The sequence below is a fragment of the Pezoporus flaviventris genome, unplaced genomic scaffold (genome assembly GCF_033815535.1).
Source record: "Pezoporus flaviventris isolate CSIRO_AGI_PZ_B2104156 unplaced genomic scaffold, CSIRO_AGI_Pfla_v1 ptg000013l, whole genome shotgun sequence".
NCBI lineage: Eukaryota > Metazoa > Chordata > Aves > Psittaciformes > Psittacidae > Pezoporus > Pezoporus flaviventris.
The window spans coordinates 5,693,805-5,706,743 of record NW_026892561.1 but is presented as its reverse complement, the minus strand read 5'-3'; the positions used below and the strand labels follow the sequence as shown (position 1 = coordinate 5,706,743).

The 12,939-nt window shown below is 44.3% G+C and overlaps 1 protein-coding gene and 1 long non-coding RNA gene across 3 annotated transcripts in view; one reads left to right on the top strand and one right to left on the bottom strand.

Annotated features, from left to right (window-relative positions):
- LOC133268353 (uncharacterized) overlaps positions 1 to 7,943 on the top strand; it is a 238,216-nt gene extending 230,273 nt beyond the window's left edge. The window contains exons 5-7 of the long non-coding RNA XR_009743053.1: positions 1,363 to 1,496; positions 4,602 to 4,694; positions 5,410 to 7,943. This is a non-coding gene — a long non-coding RNA (uncharacterized LOC133268353). The remainder of the gene's footprint in view (positions 1 to 1,362; positions 1,497 to 4,601; positions 4,695 to 5,409) is intronic.
- TRABD2B (TraB domain containing 2B) overlaps positions 1 to 12,939 on the bottom strand; it is a 294,974-nt gene that overhangs the window by 5,836 nt on the left and 276,199 nt on the right. The window contains exon 7 of one of the 2 annotated variants that reach the window (XM_061451306.1): positions 2,484 to 2,683. The exons of the other annotated variant lie outside the window; for it this stretch is intronic. Coding sequence (XP_061307290.1) covers positions 2,614 to 2,683 — 70 coding nt within the window. The 3' untranslated portion in view covers positions 2,484 to 2,613. Of the gene's footprint in view, positions 1 to 2,483; positions 2,684 to 12,939 lie in introns of those variants that run through there. 2 annotated transcript variants of the gene reach the window in all.

Sequence of the window (12,939 nt, the reverse complement as noted above, 5' to 3'; positions counted from 1 at the left end):
GCTTGAGTTAGTACTTTGATCTGAATTTGCAGGTTGGAATTCATCATGATTCCCATGACGCTGTAGGTCAAAAAGGTCCATTTACAATTGATTTGGAAGTTTTAAGCCGTAATCTCCATTTCATAAAATGCTTCCATTGCATCCATTACTGGATGATCCATAATCCGCTGGTTGTCACAGAGCAGCACAACCAAACATGCAAAATGTGCAAGGTGCATTCCGGACTTAAAAACAAGGCATTCTGCTGGGGAGCAAGGACAGAAAAGACAGGTTCCCCTCAAAACAAGATGCGACACTAATACTTGCAGATTGTCTTATGTTACTTTATGAATGCTCCATAAAAAGGATTTGGAGGCACTAAAAATGACTGCCAAATAATTTCTTATGGGATAAGAAGCTATGCAGTTTTCTAAATAATTAGCTCTGGTATCTGAGATGCTGACCTTGGAAGAAAAGGCTGCATCTTGCCTAGTATCAGATAAAAGGAACAATACCTTGCTCTAGAATCACACACAGTAATAGGATTTAGTAGCATTGAAAGCTTTTGTTTTTTTTTTTTTCTGTCTAAGCAACACCAGAGAGGGCTTTTAGCTCAGATGCTTCAAATGTGTTCAGTCAACCACAAACTGTGAAGAGATCCGAGTCCATCCAGGACAGTAAATACTGGTAAATACACACACACGTGGGTCTACATCAAATCCAATAGTCAATCACTGCACCTTACACTTCACACTGGGTTTGGGGATAATTAAATTCATTTCTTCCCTCAACCTTTATACTGTCACCACATTTTCTGGGTGGGATAGTTGTTCTGCAGCTAGAAGTGATCTTAACTAATGTGCAATGACTAAGAGTAAAAAAAACAGGCAGCCTTGAATTAAAGACATGGGAATTACTTCATGCGAGTAGATAATCCATCTAACTAGTATTAGAACTTTGACAGTAAGAAGTGGTGCTTGTTCCAGAGGAACAAATTTCTGTAAAGAGAGAATTCTGAAAGCAAGCCTTGCTTGAGACAGCTCTTATCTAAATTCCTGTGGTGAGCTGTTGGTTTATGTCTTGAACTGATGATGCAAGACACATAGCTTTAGAGCTTCTTCTGTACTGCATCAAAACTACTGCAGTCACTTAATACAAAGAGTTGATTTGGGATAAGCTGATGCTGCTGTTTAAAACTGGTCCAGCTTTTTTGAGCAGCTAATTTAGTGCTGTCAAGAATGATACCAGATTAGGCACTCTGTATCCAAGCTCCAGTGGTATATGTAATGTAAGTATGAATGGTCTTCCTACAGTGAATACAAAGCATCATTAAAGCATATTTCTAAGAAAACTAGGTACTAAATGCTCTGTGTAATTCAACAGAAATGCAGTCATGCTCCAACTTCTGATCCAGATCTCATTTATCCTGTTGAGTGATGCTGTGGTACACAGACCTGCCAACACTGACCGTGGGATCACAGTTTCGGGGGATATTCCCTGTACCAGTTTTCCCTAAGGTAAGTGTGGGTACGTGCTTGTACTCATCTTTTCGTTACTGTTTGTCATTTTTACAGAACTACATCATTTAACCCTAAATTACGTTTTAAACAGCAAGAAGGGTCTGTTTTCCAATGTCAATTTAAAAAACACTTCCAAAATGCTGTTCAGAATTGCAGTTGGAATACCCTGCTTCTGACACATTCTCTAGGCTTGATCCTCCAGTGAGATGACTGAAATGTCCCTAGTGCAAACTGCCTTTCTGCACCTAAGGGATGCACTGTGTGAGATGCTCAGTGGGGGACACAAGCTGGCCAGGGAAACCCTGGAAGAAGCATGAGCCCATTTATCAGCCAACTGCATCTAAGCGCTTCCTAAAGCAGCCTTAAATCAACATTTTACACTTCAATATGATGTTTCCATTTTCTAGTCAACTGCCAGAACCATATTATTATTATTATTTCTTCCTTGAAAACATGTACTTTTGGGGGGAACAACCACCCCACTCCCAATTTACTTACAAGACCTGAAAGACCTGAGAATTTTTGACCACCTTTCTCCTCAGTCAGTGAGATAATTTTCTGTTTTCAAGACATTTGATTTCTATAAGGTGTCTTTGTCAAGGTAAAATGCTGTTAGGTGGGGGTGTTTGTTTTTAAGAAATCCTTAAGTGCTTTATAAGAGAAGAACAGTGTGTTTCCATTAACGTGTACAAAGCATGCTAACAGCAAATGAATCACAGTTTATCCATGTAAGGCATTTTCTCAAATGCAACTCTACTTCTAGCCAACTGGCAGCGTGGTTTAGAGGTGTTTGAAGAGAATGATCCCTTTTACCAAATGCTACGAGACTCCTTGTAAAACCTCTGGTCTAAGTTTGTGACTAGGCTGTTTCTATACTGAATGGGAAGAGAAACCTCTCCAGAAGGTGGTCCACCTCATTCCAGTCCAGGTCTCTAGGGGGGACTTACTCTTGCTTAGGGTCCTTATCTTCCTAGGGTTACGGACAGCCAGGTTAGATTACAACCTAATCTTAGAGGTGGTTCTGGTGTCAGGAGACAACTTCTTCCCCAAACTCCCTCTGAGCATGTCTGGTTGTGCATGTAGGATCTCACTGACCCCCATCCCTCCCTAAGGACTAAAGCAGCAGCAGCCCCCTGAACTCAACTGGAAACCTTCCGCTGTCCTCAAGGAAGTTTTGAGCATTCCTGAAATGAACATCAAGAGTAATATAAATCACTCACAGATCTGAGGGATAATAGTCTAAATTATTATCACGCCTCCCCTTGCCAGCTCAGGATATTCTGCATTTCAGTCTTTCGTGTCTGATAAAAATATCTTTAACAAAACATTCCACACGATCCGTGGTGAACAGGCAACCACTGGTTCCTCTGTTCATACCTCTCTTTTTCGCTTCTGTGTATGGGATCGTTTTAAGAATTTGGAAGGCTCCAGGTATCTTTTAGCCAAATGACCTGCGGTATCATATTCATGAGCTCGTACTTTTGATCAGATTTTCAAATCAGTGCATTAGTCATACATTGTCTTACTATCATTAGGACGTGTAAAACTTTCCCCAGAAACGGGGCCTCAGGCACAGGCTTTGTCAACAGACCCCACTGAATCCAATTACATGATTCAAGTTCTCTATGCTGGGGGCATGCTGGAGCACCTCCATGATTTGGGAGCACTTTAAAACTGGAAAATAAAACGAACGCACATGCAACCCTTTGGGGGAATTTCTGCTCTGGTTTAGCTCGTGAGGACTTTGCAAGGAGCTCACAAACTAATTTTTATCATGACTTGGTTTATTCATATAAGCAAAGCTCATCTGACCACATGTGGTGGTATGGCAGAAGATAGGACCAAGAGGGGCTTTCTGGCCCATCTGCCCCAAAGACAGGAGCAAGAGCTAAACCTCCTCACATTTACGTCTAATCCAGTCTCAAAGAAATCCTGTGTGGAAATGATAGCAATTCCAGAGTCTCTGCAGACATCTATCCCAGCATTTCACCATTCCTGACGTCCAGAATTACTGCCTGATGTTTCACCAATCATCTCCCTTGCTACAGCGCAAGTCTGTGACTTCTCCTGTCCCCATGGACAGCGTTATTCCTTTCCTCCTCTCAGCATCCTTCCATGTGCTTTGAAGACTTAACCATGTTTCACCTTAGTTTTCTCTCCTTTAAACAGTTTCCTCTGCTTTTCTTTGCAAGTCCTCAGGTTCCTTCCCTCATTCTTTCATCTGCTCTCCTCTGGCTCTGCCTAATTGCTCAGTATTCACTGGAGTGAGATAGATGCCCTCAACTGGGAACAGTAGCTCTAGCTGAGATATTGCCAGCCCAATGCTTTGTGCAGTAGGTACCACTGGTTCTTTATTTGCAGAGCAGAAGAAAGTGCATGAAAAACACGCCATCTGAAGGAAGATGGTCTTTTCACCACTCTTTACCCTTAAAGTCCAAGCTGCCTTTATGGTTAACTGTTCTGAAGCTCCTGGAAAACTGATGGCGCTCCGAGGCAGTGAGGACTGACCGAATAATGGTGGTATTTCCATACATTTTTAATCTGGTGCCTCGCCTCAGTCCAAACGTGGGTTTCTGTTCAGGGAGGAGGAAGTGACCCCTTCAAGCAGAACTTACAAAGTGTTTGGGGATTTTTCTGGATCAAAGGACCTACATAAACACATGACAACTATTTTTAATAAACGTAAACAAATGTGGACTGAGACAGCCCTTCTTACAACAGCATCTGATGAAAGAAGCTTATCAAGACAACGTGCCAGCAGAGATTGAACCCTGAAAAAACGCATGTTTCAACTGAATGCCTACAGAGCTAGTAAACCGAAAGAAAACTTTTGAGTAAATACAATAATGGCTGTTTTGCATTTGAGATTTGATGTTAACCTTATGATGGTTAGGGGTTTCTTAAGTGATATTAAGCATATGCTTCCTGTTTCTTTTCAAACAAATTTTGCCCTATTCTCCATCCCCCCCCCCCCCCCCCCCCCCCTTCATTTAATGAACAGATGTGAGAGTTGATCACATTATTTTTCTGGTGATCAAAACTAATGTTCTGTTAGTGAAGACAATTATTCCTGGAACTAACCAGACCTATTTATGTCACCAGAAATTATCCATCAAGACTTGAAAAATACATCTGCTCTGGAACCAACCCGTTGCAGTACGTAAACAAGCTGGCTGGAAACAAGCCTGACCACAGGTATGAGAGAAAAGAATAGGTGCTCAACCAAGAGGAAAAGGAGCATGAAGGGGACAGAGGGGGAATCATACTAGAAATAACTCACAAGGATTTAACCTTAAGAGTAACTTCTTACAGGGAATGTGAAGTCTCTACGTCCTGAAATTTTCATGTTATTATTTAATGTGCCTGTTACATAATGGACATATTTATATGAAATAAATATGAAAATTTCAGGCTATTATTTAATATGTCCATATGGACATCCCATAAAGGTATTCTTTAGATCAGCATAGGCTCCATTCCCCCCAGGCTCCATCACTGATTTCTTTATGGACACTGTTCTTGCAGCCTGAGGGATAAATCCTGCAGGATGCTGAGTCTCTGGGTCTCAAACTAGCAGGATGCTAAGCACTGCAAGCACATGAGTTCTTCCAGCAAGGCTAGTTTTCACATACCTACAACTCAGCATGTCCTGAAGTCCTTTGTGGGAACAAGGCCAAGAGGCTCATGGTCTCGCAAGGTTCAGTTCATTAAAAAAGAAACAATAATCCAATCTGGATCCGATTAAGGAATCCAGTTTTGGACCAGAGGAGGCCACTGCTTATTTGCAGTAGTGTAGTAAACTGCCTTTGCATGTCTGAACAAGTAACCAATATCACACTCTGGTTTGTGGCTGATGGGATGAGCCACAAAAAAGAAGAGCCTTATCTCTGCTAGTTTCCCTTTACCCCAGGGTTATTGGGAGCCCAGATCTTTGGCCATTTCCCACACTGCAAGCATCCACCCTCTGTGAGGCAGCTGCAGCCACGCTGTCAATAGAGGGATCAGGTAACCACACCAGGAGCATTTCAACAACCCATCGCTGTTGATCTGAGCTTTCCCTCTGATGAGATTCAAATAGGAACCATCTTTCCACCTGAGAGGAATGTCAAGCTCTGATCCAGCCTTATTTCAATGCTTTGGTTCTTCTGGAGACTGACAGCAAGCAGTTCCCCTCCTTAAAGTGGGCATCAGTGAACCTCTGACCCCAAAAGGGGCAAAGGGCAGTGCATGTTTGCAGATACAGGTCTGCTCCTCCAACCCTGCTCCTTGTTAGGACCATGTCTGCCATGGCTTATCTCTAGGAAAAAGGAGAGGATATGGAAGGAAAAGAGGGAAAGGGAAGCACAAGGTTCACCAGGCATTGGCTTTGAAAGGGCAGAAAGCCGTGAACTATCATGCCAGGACCCTCAGCCACACTGTCACTGTGTACTGAAGTGCAGGAAGGGTGGTGGTGGTGGTGAGCAGGACACTGCACACAAGGATGGAATGCTTGGGGGGTTGAAGGGAAGCAATGTGAGGCACCTTCACCTCCCGAACATGCAGCAACCAGGCTGTCAGCAGCACCTGCAGAGGGTGCCATCAGAGTCAAGGGCAGTCCTTCAGATGCCCTGGTCTATAGCAGGATTTAAAGGATGAGATCACTGTAGCTATGTCAAATGGAGGCTTGTAGTCAGAGCTATTCTGTTGTATTCATGAAGAACAAAACGTCTCCAGAGGACAATCCTTTCCCCCCAAAGGCATGTCTCTAAGGTGGGTGAGATGAGCTGCTTCTGAAGATCTCTATCTCTGGAATTCAGGTCTCCTGAACCCCAGCCAAGCTCTTGCCCCAGTGAGAGCTTTGACTGGTAAGGATCGGTTCCTAAACTGGGATGGGGCCACAAGGTGGGGAAGAGGAAAACTGCTGATTCTGCAATGAAGAAAAGCAGTAGCTGGTGGGGATGCAGCTCCCCTCTGTGGCTGTGGAGTAGCCCCCCAGTCACAGGCACGGCAGGACAGCAGCCTGCTGGCCCCTCTATGGGGTCTTGGCTCTGAGCGACATGAAGGAGGAGAAGGTGGCTCACTTGGATCAGGGTCTCGAGGGGGGCCATAATGGTGTAAGCAGGAGGAGGCTCAACACTGAAACGCAGCTGGGAGATTTGATTTTCACCCCTGTGTCACCCACCGAGCCACCATCAAAACCGTGTTAAATCACTTCACTTCTATCACTCCCCCGACTCTGATTTGAGTCAAGACCCTGAAGCGTTAGCGTGACACCAGCAGCATTAACCCAAAGTGAAGTGTTTTGCAGGCTCTCCTTGTGATTTGCAGCTCCCAATTGCCTGGGCCACCTGCAAAATACCTCCATGATGTCAAATTCAGCCCCCAGTGACACCAACCTGCAGTGAGGCTGAGCACTACAGGAACATCACAAAGGCGCGTTGTTATGGCAAAGCGTGTTATTTGCTGTGGGGACAGAGGAAGAAATGGGGATGGGGATGGGATGGAAGGGAAGGTATGGGATGGGGGCAGTGGAGACTGCTGCATCAGAGACAGGGGTAAGAGCAACAGTTTGCTGTTACAGCAATGCAGCCTGAAGGTCCCCCAGGCATGGGGATATAGTGACGTGAAGGTGGACATAAGGATGCACCTAGCAGGTAGGGAAGGAGCAGGTGAGAAACAACTCCAGCATAGCCCAAGGGCCCTTTTCTTAAGTGAAATTCCAACATGCAGGAATGTTTACTGCACCTCACAGTCAGGCTCCAGCTTTCCCCCATCCCCAGAGGAGGCTGTGTATGGCCCTTTTCAGCCTCCTGCCCTGAAGCCCTTCAGGAAACCTTGCAAATACAAGTCCTGCACCCAACCATGTGGCAGTGGCAGAATCAGGCCCTCCACTCCTTTCCAGACAACTGCAGAATGGTGTAAAAACACAGAGCGTTGTAAAAACCAATAACCTTTGAAGCACACCCTCTGAGTAATTACCCCATTCCCATTTAATGACTTAAAGATGTTATATTCCTCTCTGATTTGGCAACAACAAAGATTTCGACCTTATTAAAACCAGCCCATCAGGAAACTACATGTCATCCTTTTAAAAAAGGAAAAAAAGAGGGAAAAAAAATTCTTTCAAATCCCTGTGAACAGTAATTCAAGATACTGTAGCTGAAGACCCATGATTTGTTGCAGAGTGTCTGGGTGGTCCTGAGGCAGGAGATGACAACATTAGCTCTTTCCTTTGCCCTTCTAAGAAATGCTTTGATGATTCTCTAATATCCTAAGAATATCCCCCTGCGATTCTGCACTGGGACGAGGCAATCACAGAGCCGGGATAATGCATCCCAGTTTTACCCAGGGCCTGGCCCTTGCTAAGATGGGATAGCTCAGAGCCCTTTGTTTCACCAGTTCTGCACTGACATCTGAGCCAGGATGTGTCCATGATAGTCTAAATAGTGATGTGGGCTCAAAAACATCCACAAACCCCCCACCCACCGCACACATCTGGCTGTGTACCTGATTTCTATGTGCAATTAAGGCACTCATCATCACGGCTCAAGTAACCAAGTGCTTGTTTCACTGGTCCTTGGACAGATAATGACTGCCGTTCTTACAGCCAAAGTAAGCAAGAACATCAAGGGTGCATACACAGATGGGCTTTGTATTGTAAAAGTCTTGCCAGTGATGCAAGATGTGAAGATTTTTGAGTAACCTGTTGATATACAACATGTAAAGAGTTCATTTGATGGTGCTGCAATCAGGTGGTTTTGAACCAGATCCCAAGCATGAGCAGAATATCTACCTTTTATCTGTATTATGCAAACAGCCTGCTCTCCCCAGTACAGCCCCACATGCATTTTTGGAGTGGTCAAAATCATAACTCATATTTTATGTCTTGGGCTCAACTTTTTGATTAATTAGAACCAGAGTGATTCGATCTGCCCTCTCCTACGTGCACTCAAATATTTGTTTGGCATTGTGTGGGCCCTATGGCCCAAATACTTTTTGCAGATGCATGGAACTAACCATGCATGTTTAGATGTGCTTGGGGAACACATACATTCATAGAGACGTATATAGCTGACCCTGTCACTTTCTTGCTAAACACTGTAAAAGGTATCAACTTTCCCCTCTAGATTTTAAAATTATTTAGAATAGGCAATAGTGGGGAAATACCTAGAACGTCCTGTCAAATTAAGTGTTTTCTCCAAGACACAATTATTTCAACTAAGAAGATGCTTGTGCAATGTATTAAAGAACAGAAAGAACAACGAAAACATAAACTGGCTTAAATGGATGTCCAATATGCTGCATTTTTCCATTTGATTTTAATTTTCTTTTCCCTTCTCCCTGTTCTTTTTCCATCCCCATGTAACAGTTTTTCTCTCCGCTTAGTCTGTATCACATTTTTCTCTCTAATGCACTGGGCTCACTTTCCTGCTTGTATTTTTCCACAGTCTCACTTAGTAGGAATAATTAAGATAGGGTCAGATCTTTGAACCTGTTATTTGGAGCAGGATTAAGTTCAAGCTTGTTCCACTGAATAAAAGCATTGGCTTCTTTTCCTTTCCAACAGACTCAGTTGCAAAATGGAGGAAGGCTCATAGGGCACATCTACCATGCAGAAATGCCAAGGACATCAAGCTGCTTCATTGCCTACAAGGTTTGCGTTCCTCCGGCTGCTCGCAAAGCAACTACAGCGATACCAGCCACAGCACAAACTCCTTCTGCCCAAGCACTTCCAAACCATCTGACAGCCTGGTCATGAAAAGCTGCTTGCTGTCCTGTGGGACTGGAAAGGCTGCAAAACCTGGATGTCAGAACCTCATCCTGAAGTGTCTCTGCAGAACTGAGCTTCTGTGAAGACCATTTGCACCATGTCCCTCCACGGTACTGCTAACGTGAGGCATCCCTGACACCCAGCAGCTAACAGGCAATAGGCTTGGCTCCCTTGCTTTCCCCTATCATGGGCCCAAGCCGCAAGGTATAATGCTTACTTTGTTCAGTTAAGTTATTCAGGAATTGTAAGGAGGAGATGTGAGTGAAGTCGGAATTTGGCCTGGCATTTTCATAATTGCAGGAACCCAGCTTTTATAGCATTAAAACCATATGAATTTAAATAAATCCTACTTCTCCCTCATCCCAGTGAGTAACTGGACTTGGACCACAGCCGCCCTTTGGAGTCCTGCTGGGTTTTCAGCACACAGCGCAGCCTGTCCTGCTGGGGCTGTCAGAGAATCAGATTTCCTCCCATTTCACTCTACAATGAATCTGACTTCTTAGATAAACCCACTACCACAAAATAACTGTGGGTAAATCCCTCTTATAAACTAACTGCCCACCACAACAATAATGTCATCTTCCTCCCTCTCATACTCTTCTTCACTTAATTTCACAGGGTGTGACACTCACTAGTCAGAAGGGGAATAGCAGAACCAGAAGTAAATCCTACATCCCTTATCCTATTCCTCTGGGCTGGCATTGACACTGTTGTGTGTTTGCATTTCCACTGAATTTTAAAGGCATTTATTTTTCATTATGGTAACTCACTGGAGGAGGAAGTTTTCGACATTTTCATGGATTTTATGTAGCTCTGGTAAGTCTACAGCTTTACCTTGGGGAATAGCAGGTCTGCAGTCTTTCAGTGCTTAGATACTGCTGGATATGAATATCACTCAAATATACAGTAAGTCCAGCTTAAGGTTGTAGTGTTTGAGAAGAAGGTTTGTTCTGGCTTTTAGATGGTAACTAATCTCCTACCACATCTGTGTATCCCTAGGGTAGAGAGGCAGACAGCCATCAACAGAGCAAGCAGTGTCCTTTCAGAGGTCCCATCTTCAACCCAAACCCAGCTTTTCTGCTGACTCTATCAACTCTTCTCCCTGACAGGTGGAGTGCAAGGAGAAGCTATGGCATGGATGGATCTCTGCCACTTCCATAGCCTGAGCAGTGAGGAAATGACTTGCTCCTGCCTTAACAGCTCCAGACCTTGGAGAGGGACTTTTTACAAGGGCATGTAGTAACAGGACAAGGGGGAATGGCTTTAAATGGAAAGAGGGTAGATTTTAGATTAAGAGTAGAAAGAAATTCTTCACTATGATGGTGCTGAGGCGCTGGCACAGAGTGCCCAGAGATGCTGTGGCTGCACCATCCCTGGCAGTGTCCAAGGCCAGGTTGGATGGGGCTTGGAGCAACCTGCTCTAGTGGAAGGTGTCCCTGCCCGTGGCAGGGGGTTGGAACTGAGTGAGCTTTAAGGCCCCTTCCAACCCAAACCATTCTATGATTCTATGAAACCTCATGTGCACAAGGGTCCAACCTCCCTAAGGGGTCAGTGCTGGCTGTACCAATGTAGGGAGCAATTCGGTTCACTCTGAAGATGGAAACAGCTACATTTTGTCAGCTGAGTAGTGCTGTGAGGTGGGAGTCTGAATGTGGAGCTGGCCACCACCCTGCTCGATAGGGAAAACACACTTGCTGAAGGTAAAAATCTGCATCAAGAACAGCAATTTAGGGAGCACAGGTGCTTTACTATCCACTGCTGTGTTTACGGAATACAGCTCACCCTGGGCATGAGCCCACGCAGCGCTTTTTACACTGTCTGCAAGTACAGTCAGCCTTGCAAGTATAACACAAACCATGCTCTTCACCCACCCCAAACAGCAGGGTAGAAGTGCTACTGTGTATTGAATTTTCTCTGCCTGTTGAACCAGACAACTTATTTTTCAGCTGAGTGAACATAAAGAGTTTTGTAGAGCTGTGTTAAAGTGCATTTTCAGATGTGGAGGAATTCCCTTTACCTGCTGGTACTCAGTGCATTTTCCCTTATCTATTTGATGGGAGCCAGAAATAGATTTTTTTTGCTGTGCGATAGACAATATGCCATGAGGAGTCATAGCTAAAGGCTCCAAGGAGCCAATCCTCTCAACATCTGGCTAGGATAACCCTGGATATGGAAAATATAAATGTCAAGGCTTATATTTATAAATTGGAAGGGCCATGACGACATCTGCTAACAAGCTTTCTTCCAGAGCCCATTTGCTGTACATGGTTATTCACAGGCAACAATAAACATGTGCACGGATCACATGCACGGTCTGCCCTTCCTTTTAGTCGCCGAAGGAACACACGCTCCAGTAACACACAAATGGTCTGTTCTCACAACACAGGAATACAAGTGTTTGCAAACCTCACAGCAAAGCTCTTGCATACCAGACCACAGTGGGACACACTGCTGGAACAGACTAAAAATAGCTGGAGAAAAAGCCTTACATTAACACAGAAGATAGTCAAACCTACTTAGTGTTAACTGTTTCGGTGGAATAAGTGCCCTCCTTTCTTGCCTCGCTCCACAGGGGACACTTTGTACTACAGGTCCGGTCCTGAAACCTTGTTTTTATGACCAACTAGTTATGGATGAGAATCTCAAAGCTTACATAGAGTCTAACCTATTCAATCATGGTAGCTTAATAATGGACATTAAAACAAGCTATAAGTAAAATAAACTTGCTTCAACATTTATATCCACAGGAACCTTTTCTCCAGCTTATATGCCAACTCTAAGTGCAGTTCTGAGAAATAAATGAGAAATATAAAGTGATCCAATGCATAAACATAAAGGTTTTGCTAACAACTTATTGTAGGTTTCTTTGCCCCTATTAGGCCCCCAACACTCCTGGCACTGGCCACCATCACAGAGACTGCCCGTGATGCTGCCAAGTTGTCAAGAGAAGGAAAAGCCTCAGCAGAAAGAGCCTGGGCTGCTTTATGATGTTCATGAACTTAGCAAAGAATAAATGGAGTAAATTCTGTCTTGCCCAGTCTGCAGTGCCCTCGGTTACACATGCATCTGTGTGAAAATGGCAGGAAAAGCAAAGAAGATGAAATAACATGGAGGAGATCCACCTCCTGGTTAAAAAAACGAAGAACAATGCCTAGCTATGCTGCCTACCTGCTGCAGTCTGCGGCAACACCAGATGACAATGATATGGTAGCTACAAGTGCGACATGCCCCATCTTAAAAAGGTTCTGCTGGAGGCTGCTCTAAGCTCCAAAAGCCCACGCTTTCATTGGCATGCACTGACTGCAAAGTGAAGTGCAGTGTTTGTAGGATCACCACTTCCTGCAAGGTGAACTCAGGGAGGCAGAGGTGAGTGCAGAGGTCTGGGGATGAAGACGGAGATGCTGGAGCGGTCCTTTCCTACTCCTTGCTCCAGGGCTCATGCCAAGTTCATGCAGCCAGAGTTAAAAAGGGCAGATCAAATGAGTATTGGAGAAAGAGAAAAATGAAGCAGAAAATAGAGAATCATGGAACTGAAAACTTAACAGGTTATCCAAAATAAAGAGGAGTCCTGGCACTGCATGTGGAAATGAGACTGCACTGGCTAAGAAACAGTGGAACAAGTGGGGATGTGCGTCGCAGAGAAAGATATTATCATAATTCAGCAGCTGCTCCTTCTTGAAATTGAATCCT